The sequence below is a fragment of the Vigna radiata genome, chromosome 1, assembly GCF_000741045.1.
Source record: "Vigna radiata var. radiata cultivar VC1973A chromosome 1, Vradiata_ver6, whole genome shotgun sequence".
Lineage (NCBI taxonomy): Eukaryota > Viridiplantae > Streptophyta > Magnoliopsida > Fabales > Fabaceae > Vigna > Vigna radiata.
Window position 1 is genome coordinate 28,110,376 of NC_028351.1, and position 14,756 is coordinate 28,125,131.

At 28.2% G+C, this 14,756-nt stretch overlaps 2 protein-coding genes across 2 annotated transcripts; both read right to left on the bottom strand.

The window, feature by feature from the left end:
• Positions 1 to 6,866: 6,866 nt before the first annotated feature.
• On the bottom strand, positions 6,867 to 7,295 carry LOC106760656 (probable E3 ubiquitin-protein ligase RHC2A). Its single transcript, XM_014644071.1, has one exon. It carries the CDS (start codon positions 7,293 to 7,295, stop codon positions 6,867 to 6,869), a length of 429 nt encoding a protein of 142 aa, XP_014499557.1.
• Positions 7,296 to 10,873: 3,578 nt separating this feature from the next.
• LOC106765102 (probable glutathione S-transferase parC) lies at positions 10,874 to 12,013 on the bottom strand. The gene is made up of 2 exons (XM_014649606.2): positions 11,548 to 12,013; positions 10,874 to 11,469 (listed from the first exon to the last, which is right to left on the bottom strand). Exons 1-2 carry the CDS (start codon positions 11,860 to 11,862, stop codon positions 11,125 to 11,127), a joined length of 660 nt encoding a protein of 219 aa, XP_014505092.1. The 5' UTR covers positions 11,863 to 12,013; the 3' UTR covers positions 10,874 to 11,124.
• Between the last annotated feature and the right edge of the window lie 2,743 nt (positions 12,014 to 14,756).

Here is a 14,756-nt window from a genome sequence, read left to right on the forward strand (position 1 = left end):
AGACGTCGGTGCCCTTTCTAGCTGACGTCTATTCTCTTGGGATTTGATGTTTAGCATTAATTGCAACGTAGTAGACGTTAGACCCCCTGAAACACTGACGTCAATAGACTGTCTTATCACATCCCTCAGGCAATTGGACGTCAGTTTATGACAGGTGCGACATCTATGATGTCATAAACGTCGCCTGACATCGAAACTGACGTCTAGTTTTCCAATTTATTTACAAAAATGCCACCATGCAGTAGTATACGTCAGATTTTCAAGAAACGGACGTCTAAGGGGTGACGTTAAACAGCGTTTTTGCATTAGTGTACTGTCATTGTTTTTTATGTTACTGCCACCCAAGTTCATGGAATCAAAGATATAAACTTCACCATCTTCTTCACCCGGTGACCATGAATCACAAATTCAATGATAATGTTATAAGAAAAGAAAGGATGAAAATTGTGTATTTTATTTCATAATAAGGAGATAGTACAATTGATATATATAACTATTTAGAGAAATATAAAAATGTAATTTAAGTATAAAAACAAAATATTAATGTATGAACATAAATGCCCAGATATGAACAAAAAATAAATTAAATCCAATATCCCCTCAAGCTGCAACATATATATCCTTAATGCTCAGCTTGGACAACAAAGATTGGATGCAAAGCTTTTATATGGATGTCTGCAAGTTGTGATGAAGTAGAAATAGGCAAGAGCTTAATTACACCAGCTTGAACTTTATCCCTTATGAGATGACCATCAATTTCTTTGTGCAATTTGTATAACAGATTGATTGTTACAAAACAGAGGAACTGGTTATGGCAAAGGTTGTTTCAAATCATGGAGCAAATACAAAAGCCATTGAATTTCACATGTTGTAGAAGCTAAGATTCTATATTTTGCTTCAGTTGATGATCTAGATATAGTACCTTGCTTCTTGGATTTCCAGCTGATTAAGGATGCACCATAGAACACATTAAAACCAATCATAGACCTTCTAGTATCAGAGCAAGCAACCCAATCAGAATCACTAAAAGCCTTGAAAGAATGTTATGTGTTGGAGGGAAAGAATAATCCTTGTCCTGGATTGTTCTTGATATATCTCAGGATCCTTATTGCTGTAGCATAGTGATCTTCCAAAACATTGGAAAGAAATTGACAAAGAGTACTAACAACAAAACATAAATCTGGTCTTGTGTTGGTTAGATATAATAACTTGCCAAGAAGTCTTCTATAGGCTTGCACATTTGAATAGGGTTTCCCTTTTGTCTTGGAGAATTTTGTGTCTGGCTGTATGGGAGTAGAAATATCAGTAGCACCTGTGTCTAGAATCCATTGGGAAGAGATATTACCTTGATCCTGATAAGAAGTGGAAACATTATGAGAACTCACTAGATCGGTAGAATGTGTGACTGGAGGATTAGATTGAGGAAGAAGTGTCAATAGACCATGAATTTGCTCTTGAGAAAGTCCCAAAGTTGAGAAATGTGACTACGCCTGAGAATTATTAAGAAGCCATTGAATTTCACAATCTCAAATTGAATAAAACTATTAGAAAGTGGGTATAAGCCTAAATCAACTCCACAAAACCGACTTGGTGGGGGTTGAGTTAGGCTTAAACCCACTTCTTAATAAAAACTTTCACAACCCGAATCTCAAAAAACTCCTCTAGATTCCTCAAAAATAATCTAGGGGTACGTGTGACTAAAGCACCCAATTGTTTCTCATTGAAACCGAAAGTCGAGAACGAGAGGTAGAAGATGAAGATCTTGGTTGCAGAAGAACGTGATCAATAATTAATTTTCTTCTAATATCATGTTATGAGAAAAGAAAGGATGAAAATTGTATATTTTATTCCATATTAAGGAGAGAATATAATTGATATATATATATATATATATATATATAAATATAAAACTATTTAGAACCATATAAAAAAAATAGAATATAAGTATAAAAACAAAATATAAATTTATGAACATAAATGCTCCTATAAGAATGAAAAATAAATTAAATCTAAAGCTTTTATCTACACAGAAAACCATTGGGTTGCCACTTTGTTACATAGAAAAAAATAAAGGAAATCAAAACTTGCAAGATCGAGATATGTAGTTTATTAAGAAAAGAGCACACAAAATCATTCGAAAAATCTAATAACATGATATTGTACGACTTACTTGTTTGTTGTTGCATAGTTCTTCAGTTTGAGGCCACCTAACACTCTAGAGTTAACTTTTGTTTTGAGAGTTTAAAGTTTTTTTTTTTTTTTTCACAATAAGATGAATGACTCAAAGGTAGTATATATAATAAAATCTAATGAAATGTAATAAATTAAAAGATACTTGAAAACTATAATCATATACAAATTAACATAATTAATATTAGTTATTTATATATTAATTAGGCTCTAAGTAATATATCTTGATTATTTAAAATATAAAAAAAGAAACTTTAATAATAGAAAAATGTAATCTTATTTATCTATATTTAATGTGAATGAACAAAACTATCAATATTAAAAATAAAATAAAATCGATGTTAATAATTTTGTTATCAAGACAATTTTTTAAATTTATATAATAAATATATAACAAATAAGAAGATTAAATTAAATTGAAGGTGTTACTGAATGATAAATTTATTAGTATTGCTAAAGATATTTTCCTCCGTTGATAATAAAAATCTAATGAAATGTAATGAATGAAAAGATACAATCTTAATCTTGAAAACTATAATCATATACAAATTATGATAATTAAATAACTTATTATTAAATTATATTTAAGTTGGTTTCATCTATGTCATCATTCAAAGTCAAATCATAATAGTTATAAAAAAAATAAAATAATATTAGTTAGTTATATATTAATTAGACTTTAAGTAATATATCTTGATTATAATCTTAAATTTAAAATATGAAAAAGGAAACATTAATAATAGAAAAATGCAATCTTATCTATATTTAATGTGATTATCATATATAAATTAACTTAATTAGATAATATATTATTAAATTACATTTAAGTTTGTTTCAATGGTTATTATTTAAAATCAAATCGTAATAATTATAGTAAAACTAAAAAAATATTAGTTAATTACTTATTAATTAGGCCTAATTAATGTATCTTGATTATAATCTTTCATTTATATAAAAAAGGGAGCATTAATAATAGAAATAACAAATAATAATATAATAATATAAACCATGATATAATCTATCTAAAATTTATCATATAACCTAAAAGAAGGTTAAAATCTTAAAATGAAATACATTAAAAGGTAACATCTTGAAAAATATGATCTTATCCAAATTTCAGTAGTTAAATATGATCTTGGAAACTATGAGGCAGGAAAACTGGTCGTGATGTGTGGTTTTGATCGAGAACTCTGCACTAGAGAACCTTGAAGTTTGACTTAAATACTGCACCAAAAATCTGTCTGTTTTGAACCCAATATCTTTCATTAAAACGCTGCTGTTTTGCACTAGGCTTTTAGGATATTTTCTGCATCAAATAAGTGTTGTTCTGCATTGTTGCCTGGCTGTTTCAGCATTGTATTATTGCTGTGTTTACACTGTTTTAATTACTGTTTCTGGACTAGAAAGTCTTGCTGTTTGAATTAAAATTTCGGCACCAAAACATTGCTGTTTTGGTTAAATTACTGCAGGGAATTCTTTGCTGTTTAGAATAAAAATCTGCAGAAACTTGGTGCTGTTTTAGAATAAATATCTGCAGAAAATTGGTGATGTTTTAGAATATAAATCTGCAGAAAATTGGTGCTGTTTTAGAATAAAACTCTGCTGAAAAATTGTTGCTGTATAAGATGGCTTTGGATTCATGTCTTTTTGATATTAGGAAGAAGGTATATGATATATTTCAAAATAGAAGTAGGCTTAATTCTGGAACGATAATCTGATTTGTGTCGTTGAATACCTTTTTGCGTACTAGTGTTTGACTTATGGCTGTCCGAATTATTATTGGTATCAGCAAAGATATGAATGAATGTGTGTTATGCTGTATGTGTTGGATGATGGAATACTGTCTTTGTTTGCTTTGACATGTTTTCTTTGAGTATGCTCAAAGATTTGCATTACAACATACTAAAACAATAACACATCAAAAAACAACATTATTGTTGTGTGTTCTTCAAAGCATTGAGATCAATAGATGTTAGAATTGATAAAGTGATTAGAAATTTCAAATGCAAAACCTAAGTACAAAGGTTGTAGATTGAAAAGCTAATTAGATATTGGAAATGAAAAACCTATTTTCCTGCAACACAAAGGACAATTGTAATGGATGTCGAACCATTTTGTGATGTAGAGGTGATGAAAGATACGAGAACATGGAAGAGGTATATATACCAATTGCTCAAGTTCCTCAAGACATATGTAGCAAGAATCTTATGTTTTTCTTCAATTATAAACCTTTCAAGATTTTTCGAATAATCATAGGTGTTTCCATTCCTGTTACACATGGAAGATATGGAAAATAAAAACTTGAAACATCGAGTGTGATAATTTATTAACAAAAAGAGCAGACAAAATCATTCGAGAAATCTAATAACATGATATTGTATTACTTACTTGTTTGATGTTACAGAATTCTTTAGATTGAAACCACCTCACGCTCTAGAGTTAACTTTTGTTTTGAAAGTTTGAAGCTTTTCTTTCTTTTTTTATTTTTCACAATGAAATGAATAACTCATGGAAGATAGTATATATAATACAATCTAATGAAATGTAATAAATGGAAAGATACAATCTTGAAAACTATAATCATATGCAAATTAATGTGATTAAATAATATATTATTAAATTACATTTAAGGTGGTTTTGTATATTGTCATTATTTAAAATCAAATCATAATAGCTATAGTAAAAATAAAATGACAATAGCTAGTTACATATTAATTAGGCTCCAAGTAATGTATCTTGGTTATAATCTTACATTTATAATATACAAAAAGAAACATTAGTAATAAAAAAAAAGCAATCTTATTTATATTTATTTATTGTGATTATCATGTACAAATTAACGTAAATAAATAATATAATATTAAATTACATTTATGTTAGTTTCATCTATTATCATTATTCAATGTCAAATCATAATATCTAAAATAAAAATAAAATGATATTATAGTTACATATTAATTAGTCTCCATCTTGATCATAATCTTACATTCAAAATATAAAAAAGTAATATTAATAATAGACAGATGATATCTTATCTACATTTAATGAGATTATTATACACAAATTAAAGTAATTAAATAATGTATTATTAAATTACATTTAAATTTGTTTCATTATTCAATATCAAATCATAATAGCTATAGTAAAAATAAAATAATATTAGCTAATTAGATATTAATTAGGCTAAATAACGTATCTTGGTTATAATCTTGCATTTAAAATATAAAAAAAGAAACATTAATGATAGAAAAATGCAATCTTGTCTGTATTTAATGTGATTGATCAAAACTATTAATATTGAAAATAATATAAAATTTATTACGTTAACGTGACAATTTTGATAATTTATATAATTAAAATATAACAAATAAGAAAATTAAATTAAATTGCAGTTGTTACTGAATTATGGTAAACTTATTAGTATCGTTAGAGATATTTTCATCCCTTAATAACAATAACAAGAATAAAAATAATATTAATAATAATAATAATAATAAAATTAAATAATAATAGAAATAATAAATAATAATATAATAAAATTATGATATCATCCATCTCAAATTTATCATAAAACTTAAAAGAAAGCTAAAATCTTATAATGAAATCATTAAAAGATACCATCTTGAAAAACATTATCTTATTCAAATTACTGTAGTTAAATACAGTATTATATCAAATTGAATTTAAAATAATTTAATCATACTTTATTCAGGGCCAAATCATAATAATTATAGTGAAAATAAAATCTTACAAATTAGTTACATATTCGATATATTAAATATATTCAATAAGCGTGTGTAAATAAAATGTTAAAACTTAGCTAAATATTAAATAGGCGTGTGTAAATAGTATACCTTGATCATATTAAATAGGCGTGTCTAATGTAATTTTATCCATATTTATTGTGATTGAACAAAATTATAAATTTATAGAAATGTAATAAAACTTGTTACCAAATAATATAAACACTAAAAATGAAAGAAAAGCACAATAAAGGATAAATTGTCAGTTCTTTCTTTATTTATATAATATAATAAATGACAAGATAAAATTAAATTGATAGGGAATTTAGTTGGTGATTGTTAACCTAATTTAATGGTTTTTAAAGCTTTTTCATCCATTACTAGAAAGATTAAAATCTATGATGAAATATATTTAAAATCTATTCGTTTTACTAAAAAAGGAAATTTGGTTTTCCTTGAATGAACATTTCATAAAACATTCTTGAATTGTTGTGAAAATATTATATTACTAACCAATAATAATCAATTTAGACTATGGTGTAAATTTTGTTTAGATTTTGTACTTTCCTAGTTTTTATTCTAGACTTTCATAAAATGATGATAAAGATATATCAAAAGAAATAATAACATTAATAAAGAAGGTGATAAGAAATTGGCATTGTGACCTTTATTATAGAAACTGTATATAGAGAATTACCATTGAAAGAATCTATAAGAAGTGTATTACAAAATCTATTTTTAACAAGAAATCCATAATATGTTTGTTTCTTCTTGACCAAGACTTGTCTTACAACACGCAAACAATAACACCTTAAAACACGACGCCATTGTTGTATGTTCTCGAAAGTACTAAGATTGAAAGATGTTAGAATTCATAAAGTGATTAGAAAATGGCAATACAAAACCTAAGTAGAGAGATTGCAAATTGAAAAGTTATATGTTTCTACGACACAAAGGACAAGTGTGATTGATGTCGAGCCATTCTGTGATGCAGTGGTGATGAAAGATATGAGAACATGTATGGGGTATGCGAATTGCACTTGATCCGATTGCAAATTCCTCAAGACATATGCAACAAGAATCTTCTGTTTTTTCTTCAATTATAAACCTTTCAAGATTTTTCAAAGAATCATAGTTGTACTGCACAGAATCAAAAATCAAAATACCATCTTCGCTTGATCTTAAACTTCTACTGCCATTGTTTTGAATGTTGCTGCCACCTAAGTTCACAGAATCAAGGACATAAACTTCAACATCTTCTTCACCAGATCTTATATTTCCACGGTTGTTGTTATTGTGGTGGCCAAGAATTGCAAATTCGATAATAAAGCCATCATCTACAATTGACCACTGCATTGCCATTCCTGTTACACAGGAAATATAAGGGAAATGAAAACTTGAAATATCGAGTGGGTTAATTTAAGAAAAGAGCAAACAAAATCATTCGAGAAATCTAATAACATGATATTGTATTACTTACTTATTTGATGTTGCAGAATTCCTTAGATTGAAACCACCTTACGCTATAGAGTTAACTTTTGTTTTGAAAGTTTGAAGCTTTTCTTTCTTTTTTCCTTTTCACGATGAAATGAATGACTCATGGAAGATAGTATATATAATACAATATAATGAAATGTAATAAATGGAAAGATACAATCTTGAAAACTATAATCATATACAAATTAACGTAAATAAATAATATATTATTAAATTACATTTAAGTTAGATTCATCTATGATCATTATTTGAAGTCAAATCATAATAGCTAAAGTAAAAATAAAATGATATTAGTTAGTTACATATTAATTAAACTCTAAAGATTGCAACTTGATTATAATCTTACATTTAAAATATAAAAAAAGTAACATTAATAATAGACAAATGATATCTTATCTACATTTAATGTGATTATTATACACAAATTAAAGTAATTAAATAATGTATTATTAAATTACATTTAAGTTTGTTTCATCTATGGTCATTATTCAAAATCAAATCATAATAGCTATAGTAAATATAAAATGGTATTAGTTAGTTAGATATTAATTAGGCTCTAAATAATGTATCTTGGTTATAATCTTGCATTTAAAATATACAAAAAGAAACATTAATGATAGAAAAATGCAATCTTCTCTATATTTAATGTGATTGAACAAAACTATCAATATTGAAAATAATATAAAATTTTTTACGTTAACGTGACAATTTTATTAATTTATATAATTAATGCATAACAAATAAGAAAATTAAATTAAATTGAAGGTGTTACTGAATGATAGTAAACGTACGAGTATTGTTAAAGATATTTTTATCCCTTAATAATAATAATATTATTATTATTATTAAATAATAATAGAAATAATAAATAATAATATAATAAAATTATGATATCATCTATCTAAAATTTATCATAAAACTTAACAGAAAGTTAAAATCTTATAATGAAATAATTAAAAGATACCATCTTGAAAAACATGGTCTTATTAAATTACTGTAGTTAAATACTGTATTAATTTAAAATAGTTTAATCAAACTTTATTCAGGTCGAGATTATATAATAATTACAGTGAAAATAAAATGTTAAAAATTAGTTACATATTAGATATACTAAAACTTAGTTACACATTAAATAGGGTTGTGTAAATAATATACCTTAATATTAAATAGGCGTGTCTATGTAATTTTATCCATATTTATTGTGATTGAACAAAATTATAAATTGGGTTAAATATGTTTTTAGTTCCTATACTTTGAGGTGATTTTGGTTTTAGTCCCTCTTTCAAAATAAGGTACAATTTAGTCGTTCAACTTTTAGTCTTTTTTACCAAAGTTTTTTAACTTTATTTGTTATTCCAAATGTGTTTATCAGTTAACATGGAAGCAAAAATGTGTCAAACAGTATAAACAATCCAAATGCTATAATGAAACTTGCTTGAAACAGCAAATAAAGTTAAAAAAATTTGGTAAAAAGGACTAAAACTAGAGTTTTCTAAAGTTGAAGGACTAAATTGTACCTTAGTTTGAAAGAGAGACTAAAACCAAAATCCCCCAAAATATAGGGACTAAAAACATATTTAACCCTTATAAATTTAGGAAATGTAATAAAAGTTGTTATCAAATAATATAAATAAAAGTACAATAAATGTTAAAATGTCAGTTCTTTATTTTTTTTTTTATATAATAAATGACAAGATAAAATTAAATTGACAGGGAGTTTAGTTAGTGATTGACATTTATGGTTTTATCAAATGATTTGTACGTATATACACATTTGAGAGAAGGAGAATGTTCTTCATTTTCACATAATTTTGCATAGATGTAGTGTTTATTTGAAAAGTGAATTCTTCTTCTTCTTTTTTTCATATTTGATATGTTGATTGTGGTGAAGCCCAATAGTGTATAACAGACTTTAGACGTCTATTATTTTGGGCTTTTAAAGTTGGATCTCTGTCTGATGTCTATAAAGATCACATTAATGAGATGTCGGACCCTTTAGGTGATACCTCTTTATAGAGGTCGGACGTATATAGGTCAGACGTCTATATAGAGGTCGGATCCATACAGGTCAGACGTCTCTAAGGTTTCTCCTGACTAATGCTGATTCGATTTTACAATTTTATATTTTAGTTGAAGAGAAAATATTGTATATTTTTTTTATTAGATGGTTTTAAAAACGTAGTGGAAGGTTGGAGAGTGCAAAACGGAAGCCGCCAAAGAACGTCACCCAAGGACACGAGAATAACTGCATCAAAACCCAACGAAAACGCATTTTAATCGGTTCAAATGAAAGATAATGCATCAACGAGTGATGTAATCGTTGTAAAACTAATTCAATACGGTGCAAAAGTGAGAAAACGAACCTGGAAAGCGTAACTCGTAGAGAGAAAACGCGACGAAGATGATGAACAATGAGTGCGCGTAACAATGTTTTAATGCCGACATTTAGAAGTCGATTCCTCTATAACAAACGTCTAAAGGGCTTTAGAAGTCGGTTCACCCCATAACAGACATCTAAATGATGTTAAAAAGTGACTTTTTAAATTTCTGGGTTAGGGTTTAGACGTCAGTTCCCCCAATAACAAACGTCTAAAGGGCTTTAGAAGTCGGAGTGGCGGGATCAGACGTCTAGATGGAGCCAAAGAGTGACTTTTTAAATTTCTGGATTTAGAGTTTTAGACGTCGGTTCCCCTAATAGCAGACATCTAAAGGACTTTAGAAGTCGGAGTGGCGGGACCAAACGTCTAAATGGAACAAAAAATTGACTTTTTAAATTTTTAGGTTTAGGCTTAGACGTCAGTTCCCCCAATAACAGATGTCTAAAGGGTTTTAGAAGTTAAAGTGGTGGGATCAGACGTCTAAATGGAGCCAAAAAGTGACTTTTTAAGTTTTTGGGTTTAGGGTTTAGACGTCGGTTCCTCCAATAACAGACGTCTAAAAGGCTTTAGAAGTTGGTTCCCCTCGTAACAAACATCTAAATAAAATAAAAAATTATTTTTTATTAACTTTTTAGTTTAATTTTGACGTCTACAGACATCGGTTATGAGGACCCTGATCTCTATAATATTATAGACGTCGAGACTCCTCTTAATTGACGTCTATATTGACAACTTATTTACGAAAGTGTCACCGACCATTAATTTACGTCAGACCCCACTTAACTGACGTCTAAAAGATAACGTTAAAAGTCAATTCTACACTAATAAACATGATAAAAAAATGAGTTTTTAAATCTAACTTAGTTAAAAAAAATCTAATTTAACAATAAAAAAAATTAATTTATAAAAAATTTACATTCATTTATATTTTATATATTTTATAAATTAACTTTATCTCTAATTCACGTACCACTTTAAAAAAAACAAATAAATGAAATTTATTATGTATTGAACGGAACTCTTATTAATAAAGTTGATTGTGATAAAATGATAATACATCCTGGATTGGAAAGGAAGCGATTCTTTGGATTGAAGATGGAAAATCATATATAATAAATAATTATTATTATTATAATACATTGATGAAAAATCCATCTTCTTCAAATCATCTTCAACGCAACCTTAGTTTTGCAAGAAATTAATGATAACCTGAAAGCCAGAAATTTGCATAAGTAAAGTTGGCATTTAATATATAGAGATACAGAAAGTTGAAAGCAATAACAAAGTTCCTTTGATGACAAAAGTTTATTCTGGTCTTAGTCCAAGTGATGGCTCTGTCTGTAGCTTAGAACAAAGTCATAGACGTCCTTCTCAGGAGCAAGAGATTTGGAAACACTTTCCCTCTGATTGCATCTCTCAACCCAAGCAATGATCTTAGGAGACTCTTCCTTCACTTTGAAATTCCCCAATGCCTCATAAGTGTAAAACCAGGTGGAGAAAGGGATGAGAGCAATGTCAACAAATCCAAATGTGTCTCCCCCAAAGTAAGCCTTCTCTCCAAGCTCCTTCTCCAATTCCTTTAAGCCCTCCACAAACTCTTTCTTTGCCTCTTCAATCCCTTCTCTCTTTCCTGCCCATATCTTCCACCCAACATCACCTATCTGCATATTTTAACACAACATAAGACAAAAACAAAAACTTTAATAAAAGGGTACTTGATTACATGCTAAAAACCTTACCTTTTTGTTCACAAAATCTGCCCAGAACCTGGCCTGAGCTCTCTCATAAGGATCTGAGGGTAAGAAAGAGCCTTTCTCCTTCCAAACCTCATCAATATACTCAACAATAATGATGGACTCACATATGGGTTTACCATTGTGGATGAGAACTGGAATCTTCTTGTGAATTGGATTCATTTGCAGAAGCAGTTGGGTCTTGTTTCCCAGATCCTCTTCTCTGTATTCATACTTTATCTCCTTCTCTGCAAGTGCTATCCTTGCTCTCATGCCGTACATACTCAGCCAGTCATCCAACAGAATCAACTCCTCTGCCATTTCCAATCACAACAGATCACCAACGTTTTTTCAACACCCTTTGCTTTTTAAGGTTGTCTCGAACACTTTTTCACACACAACAGATCGCCTTAACCCTCAATTATTGTCACAATCGTGGTTTATGTTAAAATAACTTTTCTTACCTTAATAAATTCATCATTATCGGAAACAGTGTCTTTAATAATAGGTTTAGGTGGCCGGCTGTAAGACTTATATATATAAAAGGTTGGAATATACTAAGATTCAACAATTTCGCAATTAAGGATTCCTTCTTGGTCAACATTTTTATATTTTAATTTTAAGTAAGAATACATTTATGTTTTACCATTCTTATATAAATCATGATAGAAGACTTTTCTGTTTTGTTGTTCCCCGCTGTTGAACATTATGGCTACTTTTTATTATATATATATATATATATATATAGATTATCTTACACTGATATTCTTTTATTAAATATCTATCAAACACCAATGACTTAACATTTTAATTTTGAGGGGAGTCTTCCTTCACCCAACTGTTCACTAAAAACTCCAACTTTTCAACTGTTTTTTTAATAAAATATTATATTATAATAAAACAATAATTTATTTCATTGTAGTGAATATAAAAAAATTATTGCTTTTATTTTAAAATATGAAATAATTAATTCACAAAAGATATCATTTTATTATCTCAATTGTACGTAAAAATTGAAGGGTGTATATGCAATGTTTTTTAAATATAACCAGTATAACATTGAGTAGAAAGTATACCTCTCATTTTGTATATTCCTTTTAAATTTTATATAATAGAAAAAAAATTAACTACTTTTAGAAAATATATAAAAAGTGATCGGCATTTAAATGTGAATACACGATAAAATGTGTAAGATTGATAAAATAAAAAATAATTTTTATTTTTATTTTAATATTTTTTAATAATAATATTTAATTATGATATGGTATTGATATAAAAATATTTCAAAGTGGTATAAAATGTATTAATAATTATTTTTGTTTTAATTTTTACGTGCCTTTGATGGAAGTGTAATGAAACGAAAGCTTGACGTGAATGAGCAGAGAACTTTATCTATATTTCTATAGAATGAGAGTGGTCAAGGTTTAATTTTAGAATAAAGTATTGATAAGGATTCGACCTGTAAAAGTTACGTAATCATGTGATACAAGTTCTTCTTAAAATGGTTAATATGGAAAAGTGTGATACGCATCAGTCACGAGGGGTAAGTGTTCGGGAAGTGCCCACGTGTTTTGGGTGTGGCAATAATTGTTGTAACTATCACATCTATTAAAGATAAGGTCAAATTATAATATATAACTGAGATGTACAAATCTTATCTTATAATTCGATTTTGTGAAATTGTGTTAGGTTTAAATATTACTTTTTAAGCTTAATACCTCCATTGGTCCTTATATTTGTGTGCAAATCTCAGTTTGGTCCTCAAGTTTTGAACTGTCTCAATTAAGTCATAATTTTTGTAAAAATGCACACATTTTACCCTAACTGTTAAGTTGTCTCAAACGACGTTAATTGATGCTGAGATGATTTTTTTATTTTAGGCTTAATCCCTCTCTTGGTCCTTATGTTTGTGTGAAAATCTCAGTTCGGTCCTCAAGTTTTGAACTGTCTCAATTGGGTCATAATTTTTGAACTGTCGACAACGACGACATTTTTTAGTTTGAGAGGGAGAAAAGGTGTGAGTCGGGGGGTTTGAGGGTGGAGGAATGAGTGAAATGTGACCAGTGATTGGAAGGAAAAAGAAAGACCATAGCCACGTTGATTTAATAATTTTAAAACATAAAAAAAAATTACAGCTTAGTTCAAAGTTAACGCCGTCTCAATACACTTAACGGTTGGGGTAAAATGTTGTAAAATGTTTGCATTTCGTAAGGACTTAAGGAAAAAGTGTACTATACCTCGAACCATTCATTTCTACTATCACGCTTAAGATGTCTATACCTCGACGTGAAGAGAATAATGCCAAATCATAGAGCTGTCAAAACGGGTAACCCGGCTCGACCCAGCCCGGCCCACCACGGGTTTGTTACTTAGTGAGCCAACCCAACCCGGCTCATTTATTAGCGAGCCAGAAAAACTTGAACCCGGCCCGATCCACCACGGGTTGGTGGGTAAACGGGTTGACTCACTAGCCCATTTAATTATATTTTTTTTAAAATAAAAAAAATACAAACTTTCTGTAATTTAAATTTAAACAAATTTCACTCCCAAAAAATTATGTTAAAGACAATTCAAAATAATAATAAAAAGTACAATATAATCCAAATGTCATCCAAAAACAAACACAAAAAACATACAAATAAGTTTTTTATATTCATCATTTTTTGTTCCTTATCCATTTACGATATTAGAATCTTGAATAAATATTTTGCTCTCTTGAATCATCTTCTTCATCAATTGTTGTAACCCTTGACCCTTGTTCTTGTTGTCTCCAAATTCACTAATAAAGATTTTCCTAATATCAGAACAATTCTGACAATCAATAAAAAAAATATTAGTAAAAAAAAAAGAGAACCAGTACTCAATAACGTCAACAAAAAATTAATAGTTTAATCTGTAATATAATTTTCCAAATTCAAAGATATCAAAAAGAGCTTTCTCAAATAATACATACTCAAATTGTTTAAATAAAATGAACAAAATTTGATACAAGCATGTCAAAACATGAAAAAAATCATTCCATGTCTTCAAATCCCCTAGAACAAAAAACAAATTTGCAAACCCCTATTTTTGTCATTATAGGGTTTTTGAAAAAAAAAAGAAAGAGAAGTGAGAAAACAAAATTGTGGAGAAAAGAGAAGAACAAAGGAAGGGTGTTTTACCTGTTCCTTGAAAAATTTCAGTGAAGTGAGGGTGAGAGCACTGTCAAATGAGAG

What these genes read in the sequence shown, in the direction of transcription:
- LOC106760656 (XM_014644071.1), bottom strand. Translation starts at nt 7,295, where the DNA reads ATGGCAATGCAGTGGTCAATTGTAGATGATGGCTTTATTATCGAATTT.
- LOC106765102 (XM_014649606.2), bottom strand. Translation starts at nt 11,862, where the DNA reads ATGGCAGAGGAGTTGATTCTGTTGGATGACTGGCTGAGTATGTACGGC. An exon ending in CAGATTTTGTGAACAAAAAG is followed by an intron (nt 11,470 to 11,547) that starts GTAAGGTTTTTA and finishes TAAAATATGCAG; the next exon opens with ATAGGTGATGTTGGGTGGAA.